A 15853-nucleotide genomic window follows, 5' to 3' on the forward strand; every position below is an offset into this window, starting at 1 on the left:
GAGTATACATTCGTCAAACGATTGTTCACACTAATGAACTTGGTCATGAAAATGGCCACGTTCGTATTTTTCAAATGTTGTGGGCCCAAATGAGGGGAAAAAAAATAATAAAAGAAAGAATTTGATACCATACCTACAGCCCACGGACTGGAGTCATCTCCAAACCAATCAATCATCTGGTCAAACATGATACGGTTCAACCTTCGTCTAAGAACGAAGAACTAACTGACTCCATATAACATTAATCTACTAACAGAAGTACTACATCATCAATTATATTTTTTTCCAAATCTAAAATGATCTGGAGAATCTCTCATTTAATAGGGGTACATACGTCTTTTCAAGAATATTCTTATAAAACAAACAAGTTGTTGTATTTTGCTGTCCGCTGTTCCTTTGTTCTTTGACTTGAAATCTCTCCAACACCACCACCGACTCCTCAACACCACCAACTCCTCACATCTGTTAATGGCTTTGGAAATCTGTGCTAAAGCTGCAACTGGTGATCCTGATGTTCATGGGGACTGTGAGATTCGTTTCTTCATCTTTTTAATTTCTTGTTCTTTGTCTTTTTAATTCATCTAAATTGAATAATTAAATCTAAATCTGATTTCAGGCCCTTTCACCCAAAGAGTTCTTCTAACTTTGGAGGAGAAGAAAATTCCCTATAAGTTACACTTGATCAACCTTGACAACAAACCCGAATGGTAATTTTTAGATAAATTTCTTTGTTTTTAACCCCTCTTCACTCTAAAAACGAATTAAACTCTGTAAAAAAAAAAAAAAGATTGTGTCTTTGGTGGTATTTAGGATGAATGGGTTTGTTTCTGTTTTTGATGATTAGGTTTTTGGAGGTGAGTCCTGAAGGAAAGGTGCCGATTCTGAAACTCGAAGACAAATGGGTCCCTGACTCTGACGTTATCACTCAGCTCATTGAGGAGAAATACCCTGAACCATCTCTTGTCATCCCCCCTGAATATGCCTCTGTGTAAGCTCTCTCTCTCTCAATCTTTTTAAACAAATGTGTCAAGCATGGTTGAAAAAGATTTGATTTTGAAGTGAACCCATGGAACAGAAATTTGATTAATAGATATTGGAGTCGATTATTTTAACTTTTTCATCTCTTTGGTAATCATGGTTGAAAAAGATTTTGATTTAAAAGAGAACCCATGAAACAGAACTTTGATTAATAGATAGCGGATTTGATTATTTTAACTTTTCATCTCTATGGTAATGGATCTAATTGTTTGCTCATTTGATACAGAGACTCTTATTCCATTAACCTTTTTTTTTTTGGCTTTAATTATTGTGGAACTATAGGGGATCAAAAATATTTATTTCTTTAGGGGATCAGAAATTTGATTAATAGATATTGGAGTTGATTATTTTAACTTTTTCATCTCTATGGTAATAATGGTTGAAAAAGATCTTGATTTTGAAGTGAACCCATGAAACAGAACTTTGATTAATAGATATTGGATTTGATTATTTTAACTTTTCATCTCTATGGTAATGGATCCAATTGTTTGCTCGTTTGATGCAAGAGACACTTATTCCATTAACCGTTTTTTTTTTTTTTTGTTTTCTGGCTTTAATTATTGTGGAACTATAGGGGATCAAAAATATTTATTTCTTTTATCAAGTTCTTGAAGAGCAAGGATCCAAGTGATGGCCTTGAGCAGGCGCTGTTGGATGAACTCCAAGTGTTGGACGACCATCTAAAAGCTCATGTATGTGTTTCTAGATCTATTCATGTTTTTTTTATACCCATTTTGAAAACACCCATTAGCGACTAATCTATCTTGGGCAAAAACCAGGGTCCTTATATTAATGGGGAGAATATATCTGCTGTTGATTTGAGTTTGGCGCCTAAACTGTTCCATCTCAAGGTTGTTCTTGGCCATTTCAAAGGATGGACCATCCCAGAGAAATTTACTCATGTCAATAACTATATGAAGGTTTGCAGATTTTCCTTTGCTATTATATGCTTGAAGAATTTTTTTGGTTCTTACCTTTCCTTTCTTTGTGAGCATGATTTCTTTTTAGCCAATTTTCTAATACGTGAATTGTTTGGGTCTCTGGGATGCATGTTTTGATGAAACTAGAAGAAATTCCCTTAGGTGTAGTTGATATCTGCAAATAATTTCTACCTTTTTAGAATAATGCTTGTTTGTTCAAAACTAGTTGGGATTAATGAAATCACATTTACATGAATGGTTGAATCAGATATTCGTGTCAATTTGGATTTTGAGTTTTTTAACAAGTGAAAATAAAAGAGTGAATATATAAATCTTGATATAAAATAAAATTTACGTCATCTAGCTATCGTAAATACGTTAGTGAAAACTAGGGCTGGTAATGGATCGGTTCGGTATTAGACCACTATCAAGTCGATCCAAAAATTTGACCCTATGAACCAAATCTGATCCGATTCAATGAGAAATTAGGGTTTTGCAATCGTCAGTATGAGAGAGAGAGAGAGAGAGAGAGAGAGAGAGAGAGAGAGGAACAATTGTTCTTACATCAAAACCCTCTGGACTTGAGAACGAAGAGAGCGCCAACATCTAGGGTTTTATGATGGTAAGGTTGAGTTCATGACGAATTATTGAAGTTGTGTTTCGCTTCATCTTCTTCCTTCACTACTCTACTAACAGTAATAGGGTTTGATATATCAGTCTCCATTTTCTTCAATGACTAAATCTAAATGAAAACCCAAACCAAACATCTTTGAAGAGAGAGTGTACTCACATGGAGAACAAGGGGAGCGTGAGGGAGACGAGGGTTTTTTATTTAGTCATATATATATATAATCTGAACCGATCTGAAATTTATCGGAGCTTTAAATTGTAACCCAAATCCGATCTGAACATTAAAAAATCAGATCCGGATCCTATTTTTTGGGATTGGATAAAAATCAGATCATTGCCATCCCTTAGTGTAAACTCCAAGTGCCAAGTCAACTTTCACTTAATCCTAGATGTAGCAAATATACCCACTTGTTTGCGTTCATGTCGCAAAGGGATATTAGTATAACCCTAGTTGAATGATATAGGGTAACACTATTTGTTTGAATATCCTTTTACACTGTTCATGATTATTTTCAAAGTGATGTTTTGGGTCAATGGGAAGGTAGACCCTTTCTGCTCACCTTCCTACATTCATCCTATATGTCGCCCACGTGCGGGTGTGTTGTCAGGCATGCGTGTAGTTCCAAGTGTTAGGCTTACTCAAACCCAAATCTTAGGGTACTGCGACATGGATGAATTGTTAATATAATGATTTCTCAATTTTAATTGTTGTTTCATCCGAACTTTAACATAATTATGCTTTTAAAATTATTTAGTATAATATGTCAGGTATGGCTAAGCCATTTCGGAAATATATCCATTAGGGCAGACCCTTCAATGTGATTAACAAGGGGGAGAACTTTCCTTGTTAAGAGAAAGCATAGGTTTGAGATCATTTATGTGGATGCTTTGAGTGAGCTATGGAGTATAATGCTCAGATACAAAGACTTTGATACTGGAAATGGGGTTATCATTCTTCATTTCTCAAAATCATGACATAAGTATCCCGTCCAGAGTACAGTGCCATAATTTCTTTGTAGTTTCTTTTTTTGTTTGTTTGTTAGGATGTAAGAAAATTGTACTGTATAAGTATCCATGTAGAATTTGTACATTGGGCATGTTGAAGTATCCTGGTATCCCCGGTATTTGATATCTTTCTATGTGTTACATTGAGTTCAGCAAGATTTTATTGTCTTCAGCCAGGATTCAGATCCTACATACGGAAATAGCCCATTATCCTGGACATTAGATGAAACCGTTACTCTAGATAAGGATTATCTCAAGGTGCCAAGTTTTGTGTCATTCACCTCCGCTCCCGAGTGTCACGTGCCCACGTATTGTGCCCCAGATCGACGTGTGACCCTCTTATATTCATAGTTGCGCCTTCCCCATCAGATCGGTCTTTTGGGGTAAATGGTTGTCAAGATGGTATTAGAGCTCTAGGTTTGTATAGGTCACGGGTTCGAGTCTCCTCAAGGGAATTTTTCACCTTATGGGTGAGGGTAAGTGTTGAGTGTTGTGTTATCCGCCTTTGGGGTAAATGGTCACGTATCGTGTCCTTGTTTGACCCGTGACCCTCTTATATTCATAGTTGCGCCTTGCGCAGCAGATCGGTCTTTTGGGGTAAATGGTTGTAAACACCGAGATGCTATTTTGATGTATCATATCCTTAACAAAGACATTGTTTACGCAGAACTTCCTGTTAATCTAAAGCCCTTTCTTGTTATTTTAAATAGACAAGAACAGAAATAGGATCCACCATATTGAATGAATACACATTCCTCAAATACCTTAATTTGTTTTGGCATCACAGGCATCAAGTACTTCCTTCAGATCTACAAAGTTGTGGTATACTGATATTCATCTCACTGATTGAGTACTCATTCCTCAACTACCTCAATTTGTTAGTGTATTTCAACACCTGTCCAAGGAGACATATAGCTCTCATTTGTCACTTTTTCTCTTAAGGTTTGCTATGAAGGCAAGCTTGGTATTTTTGGACCCGTTTTTGTACTGAGGTAAGAAGATTTGGTGAAGGAAATAAAGTTGGTTTCATGAAGTTTTACATATATTATTAGGAGGCTTTGTGAAAGTGGTTGTATGTGACACACGTAGCACACACAAACAAGACATATCTCGATGATTGATCATATGATATAGTCAATGCGTATCTCGATGCATCAGTCGATATATTTTGAATTAAATTTTATTTAGATAAGAATGGAATCTTATCCTGAAATAGGAAGTCTCTTTACCCCTCTAGGTAATCATATTGACTCTTCATCCACACATGTATTCTCTTTAAATTTTCATGACACACAAAACATATTTATGTTAATAAGGTAAGGAAAATAAAATATCCATTATGATTATCTAGTGTTTCCTAATGACAATAACCTTACATGAATTTTCACAGTTGCTTTTCTCTCGAGAGTCATTCATAAAGACTAAGCCTGTGAAAGAGGAGCATGTCATTGCTGGATGGGCGCCCAAGGTTAATTCGTGAAGGATGTTATTAGCTTCATTTCTTTGAGCTTGCAGTATGAATAGTAGAAGGTGAGACCATTTGCAATTTTATTACAGTTAGAACCATGAGAGATAATTGGGTGATCTGCATGTATTTGCAAATCTATTGGTTGTCGTCTTTTCTATCATTAGAAGATAAATTTTATATTTAAGAATATATGCTGCTTTGCTACCTTTTTTTTATATTTATTTTAAAAGAATGGCTATATGTCAGGCAACTACCTATTAAAATGTTGGGAATCACCATTCTTCATGTTTGTCTTGAATATAACACAAGTAGGGAATATAGCTTCCTCTCGCCGCCCTCTGTTTTGGGTTGAAGAGTGCTTTCTTACTTATGTCACTCAATTTAGTTTACCTTATGCTAATGTCTTAATCTTGATGCATAGTATAAAATTAGAACTGAATGCATTCGAGAAAATGTAGGAGTAGGTCCAATTGGCGATAAACTAAGTGAAAGTTGGTTGAGGTGGTTTGGGCATGTTTTATGAAGGCCAATTACGGCTTCAATTAGAAAAAATCTTCAGGTTGAAGATTCTAAAAGAACGAGAGGAAGACCCAAAAGAATGTGGATGGAGATAGTGAAAGCGTATATGAACAGAAGAGTGGAATAGAGGAACAACGTTTGGCCAACCCCAAATCCTTTGGGGTAAGGCTTTGATGACGACAATGATTAAGGTCTCAAGCTTGAAGCTTCCATTGTTTGACCTTCCATGTTGGGAAATCCCATTTTTTCCACAAAGGAGGAGAAGAATTAGTCCAAAGCTATTCAATCTTGAGAAGATTTAGTTCGGTCTTTGCACGGGAACATGGTTGGACAAGAGAGGATTAGGGTTTTCATTCCAAAAATTCTTCTTAAGTTCGCCTTATTGTGTTCCAACCCCAAGTACTCTTAGCTTTTAGAATTCATTTTCCGTTTTTTCACAAGTGATTGGGAATGAGATGAGCACCCTTGAATGTAATCGGCTAGACTGAGATGGAGGGATTAGATTCAATATAATTAGATAGGTAATTAGAATTTGAGTGTTCAGATTTTTGAGTTTGAATCTACCTTGATTTGATTTTAGTCTACTAGCCGATCTTGTTTAATCATCACTGCCGAAATTGATTATCACCTTAAAGCACATAAGAAAATTAGATCTCTAGTCTATGAGGAACTCTCCAACCTATCCCAAATATAAAGAGGATATCTCCCTAAAGATCTATCAACACTATGGATGCTACAAGTCTAAATGCACCTCTACACCTTTCCACATTTAAGTTGGCCCTAGAAAACTCCCATGGTGACCCCACTGCAATTACCCTAATTTTAAATGGTCAATTAATTGGGCATTCAGGAAAAACATGTTCAGCTTAGTATAAGATGAGAATGTCGAGACTGATTGATCGTAAAACTTATGGATAAAATTAAAAGTGATTAAATTCATGAAAATGTAAATCGTTGCTTCAATAGGGTAATAATTTTAGAGAAAGTTGATTAAGGTTGTTTGATCATATAGAACGCAGAACGAAACAAACCTAGTTACAAGGGTTATGCAAGTTGCACATTGTAAAAGTTAAAGCGAAGATTTAAAAAAAATAAAAATGAATTGAGGTAGGAAGAACTTATTTGAAAATACTTGATTAGGAAAAAACTTGTCTTCCGATAAAATTGAGTCAAAATGATATCTTTCTGGAGACACCGAAGTTTTGTTTATAGAAGAATGCTATCATCCTATGTTTTCCATAAGAGTCGTGATAAACTGACACTTTTGACGTGGCAGTTCACAGAATCATAGATCTTTTTCTTCGGCATACACAAGGAAAAAGATCTATGGTTCTGTTCACGTGTCATGTCAAGAGCACCAATTTTAGTGGGTCGGTTTATGATTTATCTTTCCATAAATGTCCCTAGAACCCTATGTTTTTTCATAAAAATCTCAAAAAAGTAATCATTTTTTATCTTGAACAGGTAAAAATTTCAATCAATGATTTCATGAAAATTTGACTTGAAATTAAAAATTTTAAAAAATTCATTTAATCATTATTTTAGGTCATTTTTTTAAATATATAAATAATAACATTAGAATGAGAATTATTTTTAACACTATAAAATCACTAGTCATGATCATGAAAAATGACTCATTATCTTAAATTGCTTATCACATCCCAATTAAATATTAAAACACCCAATTAAAATATTACAAAGGTGTTGCTCAAATTATTATCTCAACATTACAATTATTACTAGACTCATATAAAATCTTAACCCAAAAAATAGAAATCTAGGGAGAGAGAGAGAGTGAGTGATTCTATTGGCACCCCAATTTACTTATCCTCAACCATTTATTTATTTATTAATTGGGATGTAATAAGTAAAAGTAGGGGTGCCAATAGCAGCTCTCAACATCATCCGTGTGCTGGAATTGGTTGTGTACTCGTGCATCTCACGTGGATACTACGTTCGATAATCGATACAATACGGAACGAAAGATTGAAGAGTGGTGTGGTCAGAGACGCTTTTAAGACTGAAATTGGCCGTCCATCGAGGCTTAAAAAACAAAGCCGTTAACATCGTCGCTCTCTGTTAGTGAGAATAAAAGCGACGCCTCATTGTCTTATTTTTCCCAAATCCGGACGAAACTTCATATTAAATCAGGCCCACATATTTACATTTTCTTTAAAATAAAAATAATAAATAGTGAAATAGAAAGTCACCACATCACCTAATGATGATATATAATTACAGACACGTGTCACAACTTACAAATCATCTCTAGTATCTTCTTCTACTACTGGTACTAGTCGATCACACTTTTTCAACTGCTCATTTAACAAAGCTACAACCTATAAGACAATCTATCTTTGTCTTCATCGTAATGGGTGGCATTGTGAAACACCCACCATGGTTCACCTCACATTAATTGATATATTTATTTGTTGTTTTCATCGTTGGTATCTTCGATCGAGGATTCCAGGAGCATCTTTTGAATCTTTTGATTTGTCTCCATTTCTGAAATTCGATCCCACTTGTTGTTCTTGTACGCCTCGAAAAAATCTTTATTCTCTTTCTCTAATTCTTTCCACACTAGCAAATATTAAAATATTAGGCATGATGTATTATAATAAGATGTATCATGTGTTATGATTTGTGAACCTTGATAGTATTGGTGTGCAAGGAATTATTATTAATCATTTTACAATTTTTCGTTGATCATCTCTAATAAATCAGGGCGACCATGAACTTAGGTTGTATTTCTCGAAATCACATCTTACCATTTTTCTTTAAAAAAAATATATATTTATAATTAATTTTTTTAATCAAGCCACTCGACCCTTCTTAGTATCCCAATAAGAGGGATCAATATGGACATCATGAATCCAATATAGTGGACCATCAATTCCGACGTACTAAGAAACAAGTCAAATACAAGAGTAATGACTTCGTAGCTCGAGGGTATCCCCACGCTTTAGGTGAGACTAATCCCACGGTCACACGCACAGTCCTCTCGAAAAGTTCTACGTGCAATTGATTGAGTCGAGGGTCAATCAGATCTTGGCGGGTGGCCCCAAGGACTTCATTGCTTCGTGACATTTCGAACACTTGACCTACCCTTTCTATAAGGAGCTTATCAAGGCTCGGCTTGCCACTAGGCCGGACGCTTGGGGTTAACCCACATCTTGTAATGGATGTGTCGAAATGAAAAATCTAATGAGAAAAACTCAAAATAAGAATACGTGTGTGTGTGTGTGTGTGTGTGTGTGTGTGTGTGTGTGTGAAGTACCTGTGGCAGTAATAACTGGTTTTATATTAGCATGCTTGGAGAGGGCTTCCATGCACTCTTCTTGGGTCATGTGGAAGATTATACACTTCTCTATCAGGTGTTGCACCTACATGTACACCGCCAACAATATTAATGATAAAACGAAGTAATAAATAAAGAAAAGAGAGAGTTACGGAGAGTGAAGGCTGACATGAAACAAGAAATGATCTATAAAGTTACCATGTGTATGTATGAAGCAGAAGAGTCCCCCATGACTCTATACAGTCTCTATCTCTCTCACTCACTCTATATCTTATGTATCAAAATTTAAATGAGAGAAATAATTTATAGATCTATAGAGAAACAAAGCAACTCAAAAAGAGGGAGAGAGAGACAGAATTGAGAACAACAGGAGTAGGGGTTAAAGAACTTTGGAGAGAGAGGTGGAGGAGCTAATTAATATAATATAATTAATATAAAAGAAAAGAGAGAGAGAGAGAGCGTGGGAGGGTCCACACTCCCACGTGGGAGATGGACGATAATTGGTGGGGAGGGGATGAGGAAGATTTTATAATACGGCATCTTTTTTGTCTCGTAGGTGGTCTAGTTGGTAACTCTTCACGTGGCCCATGGGCCCCACCCCTACCGACTCAGCATCTCTCGACAATATAATATACTACGCGTGGAGAAGCCAGTGCACTCCGCGAACGCGTGACACACCTCTCAAAAGCTGCTTACTTGGGCTGTTAGTGGGCCATCTTTTTTTCAGGATAGGCCCATCTTTCACCAAGTTTGGGTCATGGTTTTTAATCTTGGTTTTCATTTTGAAATATGGGTTAAAGGTCATTAGGTCTTATATTAATCAATAAGAAAAGATCAAGTTCGAAAAAATTGGAGCGTAATTTCAAATATTCACCAAACCGTGGGGATCTATGTTTAAATATCTATATTTTTACACTAAAATGTCCTTAAATTACTTGTATAAGTGTGCAATGGCAAAATCAATGCTTCACCCTATTGCCTTTAGATCAATTAGAAAAATAACTTACTTATCGAATCACATTTTTACCGACTTTGTTAAAAAACAAAAATTATTTATCAAATCCTTGTACAATGATCCGCGTCCTTAGATACTTTTTTTTGAAAAAATTACTTAAAGGATCTTGGCAGAAGGATTTATTTCTAAATAGTCCCTAAGTTTTGCTTGTAGCTTGATAGGATATTTGGTAAATTTTTTATTTCTTAACGGTCTTTCATTATTGGCAAACTCATCGCCTTTCTATTTACTATCATGTTCACCACTTTTTATTTATTGTCGAACTCGATGCTTTTTTATTTAGTGTTGAGTTCACAATTTTTATTGTTGAACTCACCACTATTTATTGTCGAGCTCACCACTTTTTATTTACTGTCAAACTCGACATTTTTTATTTATTGTCGAGTTGTGAACTCGACACTGGTAGTGCATTTTCAATTTTGGAGCATTTTCAACTAAAATACATGGAAAGATCGACTAAAAACTTAAGATAACGACTTGTTTAAATGATTTCAATTCAATAGAACCATTCTCGATTGATTTTCACCCAAAAACTTTTAAAAAAAAACAGGTGAAACAATTCTAATTTTTTACATACATTTTTAAAATGTTTGAAGGAATCCCTTAAAAATGGTTTCTCCATCATTCTTAAATTCTTTCTAATGGAATGAAGTCCTTGAAACTCAATTGAGATGCCAAAAATCCAATTTTTTATTTATTTATAAAAACGATGAATTCGAATGAATAGGACATTCAATTGTGAGAAATGTGAGAGATGAGGTCTAAAGACTGTCAAGAAAAGAAAAGATTACAAAACAGACTATTACGAGAATTCCCAAAACTTAAGGACTATTATTTAGAAGGAAAAAAAACCTCCATCAGGGTCCTTTAAGTAATTTTCCATTTTTTTTTTTGGCCGATCCTTACATGTTGTCTCATGGATGGATTCTAGGGCAGGCTCTAGAACACAAATTATTGAGAGTGGTGTCGATTTTTCATTTTTGTACTTGTCTCTTACAAAGGAAATCTGATTTCCTCATTTACTTTTCTGCTCATTACCTACATGTCACTATCTGGTCCGTTCATTTTGATCTTAGAAACGTCGATAAATTTATTATTTGATTTTAAGACCTCCATCGACGATAAAAAAAAAAAAAAAATGGGTGTAAAAAAAGATCAAGCATCATCTATCGAAAGTAGAATGGTCCAAGAGCGATTGATTGAATCATCTATTGGCCCACTTGATGCAGCTCAAACAGAAAAAGACTCCGACAAGTGGTTCATGCTTTTGTCGAAGTTCATGTTGAAAACGTGAAGAAGCCCACTTCAATAAAAGACAGCCAAATTCCCATGTAGTCATTTTCCATACCAGAGCATACAAATTATCTTTCACAAATAAAATTGTATTAATTCTGAATAATAACTTCAAGAACTTTAATAAGATTTATATATATAATTTTTTTTTTATTTAAAGAAATCCTAATTAGAAATAAACTAGACTGAACCTATGTTTGTATATATTGATTGTCTATTCGAGAGAGATAATAACATGTCAAGATGTTTAGACGATAATGAATGATAAACATGTCGATCAAAGAGGTCTTGATTGGGTTATGATCGGATTTTAATCTATAGATATCAAATGATCGAATGGTCTCTAACAGATCAATAAACAGGTTCAACGTTGACTCTATTGTAGGTTTGATCACTAATCATGACCTTTATTTGATTTCAATGTTGTCCACTTTTTTTAAAGATTTTTCACTTATTTTTGGGTAGGATAATAGGGGTGCACTTGGTTCGGATTTTGGCAAAATTGGAATCGAACCAAACATGATCGGTTCTACAATTTTGAAACTGAACCAATCCAATTACCTTATAGAATCGAACCAATCCAAATCAACCTTAGTTCAGATTGGTTCGGACAGGTTCTTGGTTCTCATACTTTCAAAATAGAAAAACTAGTATTTTTTCTTTCAAAAGAGGAACCCTTTGTATCAGATCATAAATAATGTTTATTTTTAAAATGAAAATAATTTTATTATTAAATTTTGACTAAAATATGTATAAATTGAAAATTAGAGGAAGTTCAATGAGACTAAAAAAAATTTCAATTTTAAAATTGGTATTTTTGATGGATTAGTGAGGAAACTAATCCATAAATGGTAAACTAACGAATCCAAGTTTAGATTTGTATAATATATTTCATCTAACAAACATGTTATAAAGGTTCTCGTAAAAAAAATAAGGAATCAAACTCTTTGATAAAGGTTTTTCATAAATGGGATGATCCATTTGAGAGTTGAGAGAGAGATTTGTATATATTTTTTATGAGTTTTTGTTAGAAAAAAAATAGAAGAGTTGAAGTTGAAGAGTTTGATGAATTACCTCTTCGTAATATACTAAAACAGTTGAGAGAGAGAGATGGGTTACTACTTCATTTTTTGACGAGGTGGCGAGTGGCTAGGTAAAGGAGACGAACGACAGCTAGGTTTTCTTCAAATTTGAAGAAGAGAGAAATAGATAATAGAAGAACAAAACTAAGAATGGGTTTTATTTTATATATATAGGGTCGGGTTCCTACGACCCTTATTATGACTCACATTGCGACACACCGTTTTGTCTTATATGAGCAAAAATGTTTGGATTGGGCTGATTTTTTGTGAGGATGATCTCTATGGTGAGGAGATCATCCTTGCCAAAAATCAGCTCATTATGAAACTTCTAGACCGTCCAATTTTTGTAAATCAATTTTGATGGGGTTAGAAGTTTTGGAATGGGATGATTTTTTGCCAGGATGATCCCCTCATCACAGAGATCATCCTCACAAAAAATCAGCCCATTCCAAACATTTTTGCCCATATAAGACAAAACGGTGTGTCGCAATGTGAGTCGTAATAACGCTGTTCTATATATATATATATATTAATAGATACTTCGAATTTGTTCGGTTCTTGGATTAGTTCGGTTATGTTATACCCCTAATCTGGAAACGAATCAAATCAGTCGATTTTTTTTTGTCTTTTTACAATCCGCGTCTAAACCTGACTATGCTCAATCCGAACCAATCCAATCTAAAAGACTTTAGTTCGGTCTCGGATTTACCCAATCCAAGGTGCACCCCTAGGATAAACTAGACTTGAACTCGCACCTTCGTAGTAATAGTGCAATATATCAACCAAAACCCAATCTAAAAAGAAAAAATAAAAATGATTTTATGATGCCCTCCTACACCCCATCACAAGAATCGTAGATCATTTGCATCAAGATATGAAAAATCATAAATCATTTTCTTGTATATCTCGAGGCAAATGATCTATGGTTCTGTAGTCAGAGGAGGTTGCATTATCACAACTTATAAGAAAAAGGGGGTAAATTACACTTTGACCCCTTCTGATTTGGAGTACCTCTATTTCGACTCCTTAATATTTTGATAATTTTCACTTACTCCCATACTAGAGACTATGTTTACATTTGGATAATGTTTTACTATTTAATCATCTTAATTTTTATTGTGAAATGTGATTGAATTTTAATTTATCCAGAGAAGGGACTGGCATCTTAAAAAAGAGAGGATAAAAAGATCTTAATAAAAAAATAAAAATAAAAACGTTTTTTAATTGTTTGATTGACAATAAATAGGCGAAAGGAGCCCAAAAGAAATAGAAGAAAAACTATACAGAAGAAATTTAATCATGACCGTTAGGCATGTGGACCTGATCATCTGGGTTGGATGTGTGGCAGAGATAGTATGTATATGGTAGTGCAGTCCACCACATTAACATTCAACATGTCCTGTTACATCACGAGGAAACACAGACAAAGATGCTACGAATTGGTTCTCACGTGCATATGTTACCCTCATTCTCAGGTAACAGATTAGGTAATTGGTCACCTACATCAATATTATAATATAATTTATGAGAGAGATTCGATTGGCACACCAAATTTTACTTACCACACACACCAATACTTATGAAAATAATGTTAGATTAAAATTACTAATGATCATGGATCTTAAGCTAACACATCTAATCATTCTCCAATTCAAATTCTTCCAAGAAAAGATTTTTAGTTCACGTACTTGTAGCGATCTTTGAATGTTAGATATAAATCATTAAAGAAGAATAAATCCTGTCTTGGCTTGATTTTGATTTTTCGAACTCTTCGATCCAATCAACAATAGTGGGAATCTAATAATTTCAATGATTAATCTACAACACAAGAACAGCCCCAACAATGCCCATACCTATACACGCAACTTTGTCGATTGGAAACTTGAGAGAATAACTCATTTTTTATGTGTAAGATGGGGACGACTCCATTTAAATACCAAATAACTCCTCATTCGGCCCATCATAGAATTTGAAAGGACATCAATCCAAGTTGATTTGGAAAACCACTTACCCATAAACATTAAAACATGTTTGAGAATAAAATTTCCAAAAAATAAATGATTACTTACATATTGTTTGTTGTGTAATAAGTATAAAAAAAATGGGGTCTTAATAAAAGCTTTCTATTATAATTATAGTACTACTAGATCTAAGAAGGACCACTTAGCCAAGTGGTAAGACCTTGTGGAGGTTGTACAGTACTACTAGATGGACTTATAACTTTTCTTGATTGAGATACTAGAGTTTGTGTGTGCCAATCTTTGGGGCTATGGGGGTAGAAGAGGAAAAGAAATAAAGTTGCAAGGAATTCTTTAAAATGGGAAAAAAAATAAAAAATCATAACGGTATGTTTGATTACACTTGGAAAATGATAAGGATTTGAGTTTTCATAGAAAATAATAATTTCAAGTGTTTGATTGCAAATTTTTCCTTGAAAATCTATTTTTCAACACCAACAAAAGTCCTTCATTTGTTGAATTTTGAAATCCTACCATCATCCCAAGAAAAATGATTTTTCATCCAATATTGACTTTTTAATTGTTCTTTTTCATTAGGTTACCTGATCGAACTCTCTTCACAAACGACCTTGCAACTCTATCTTCCTCATCACAGGTTTGTTCTTCTTTCTCTCTAAACCCTACATCTACCAATTTTTGTAGAGCTCCTCAACGATCATTTGTAATCGATCGGTCTAGTACAAATCTCGGAACATAAACTCGACGACGAGTGAGAACCCTAGTCTTTGTTTATTTTTTTGATTTACCTTATTTTAGAAGTTTTGATTTAGTTTTGTTGTTTTGATATTGCATGAATCTCAGATTTTTGAGATTATTTTGATGGTGTAAAAAATTGATTTTGTTTTATTGCACTTGAGAATGTTTTTTTTATTTACCCTTCCTTTTGAGGAAAATATTGCCTTGATTTTGGTTTGGGAATTCATTTTCAGTTTAAAGGATAAAATACTAGTTACTTGCTGTGTCTTTCATCTTAATTTTAATTTTGCATCTGAGACAATGGTAAACAAAGCTACTGAGGGCAGCATAGCGATATTGTTTTAGATGATTACCTACATTGTTTACCTATTCCTCCTTTTTTTTTCCTTCTACCTGTACCATTGTACCTACCAATGATGAACAAAATGATTGGTACTTAAATACCGTGCAAGAGAAAGTAGCCTACATGGGGAACATTGAAATGAAAAATGTGATGAAAACAAAATTAATTTTTAATAGTAAGGTAATAAATAACATTGACATCCTTTTGAATGTTTAAGCTTAGGATGTTGTAGATAATATGTATGATTTATGCTTCCATTAATCAATTTGTTAGTGAAAGTTTAGTGTTACTGTTCAATTATGTAAAAAAAAATCACATTGGGAGGTTTGTTTTGATGAAACCGAAATATTTGTTTTGGGGCTAATGGTAATACAAACATCTACAGACAGACTAGTTAATTGGATTCTTTTCATCTAAAACATATGTTAGGACTGAATGAAACACCACTTATAAAATAAATCTTTAGGGTAGATTTTCATACTATAAAAATCAGTTTTTCTAGCTCTGTTTTGGTGGCATAAATCTCAT

The 15853-nt window shown here is 34.1% G+C and overlaps 2 protein-coding genes across 2 annotated transcripts; one reads left to right on the forward strand and one right to left on the reverse strand.

The window, feature by feature from the left end:
• The first annotated feature begins 367 nt into the window (after window positions 1-367).
• Window positions 368-5273, forward strand: LOC147399910 (putative glutathione S-transferase DHAR1, cytosolic). Its single transcript, XM_086445472.1, has 6 exons — window positions 368-526; window positions 617-707; window positions 845-988; window positions 1613-1730; window positions 1818-1958; window positions 4984-5273. Exons 1-6 carry the CDS (start codon window positions 469-471, stop codon window positions 5071-5073), a joined length of 642 nt encoding a protein of 213 aa, XP_086301598.1. The 5' UTR covers window positions 368-468; the 3' UTR covers window positions 5074-5273.
• A 2467-nt stretch (window positions 5274-7740) lies between these two features.
• On the reverse strand, window positions 7741-9276 carry LOC147399911 (uncharacterized). The gene is made up of 3 exons (XM_086445473.1): window positions 9077-9276; window positions 8858-8963; window positions 7741-8160 (listed from the first exon to the last, which is right to left on the reverse strand). The coding sequence occupies exons 1-3, from the start codon at window positions 9107-9109 to the stop codon at window positions 8006-8008; spliced, it is 294 nt and encodes a 97-aa protein (XP_086301599.1). The 5' UTR covers window positions 9110-9276; the 3' UTR covers window positions 7741-8005.
• Between the last annotated feature and the right edge of the window lie 6577 nt (window positions 9277-15853).

This window comes from Akebia trifoliata, chromosome 6, assembly GCF_017979445.1.
Source record: "Akebia trifoliata isolate Shusen 1 chromosome 6, ASM1797944v1, whole genome shotgun sequence".
NCBI lineage: Eukaryota > Viridiplantae > Streptophyta > Magnoliopsida > Ranunculales > Lardizabalaceae > Akebia > Akebia trifoliata.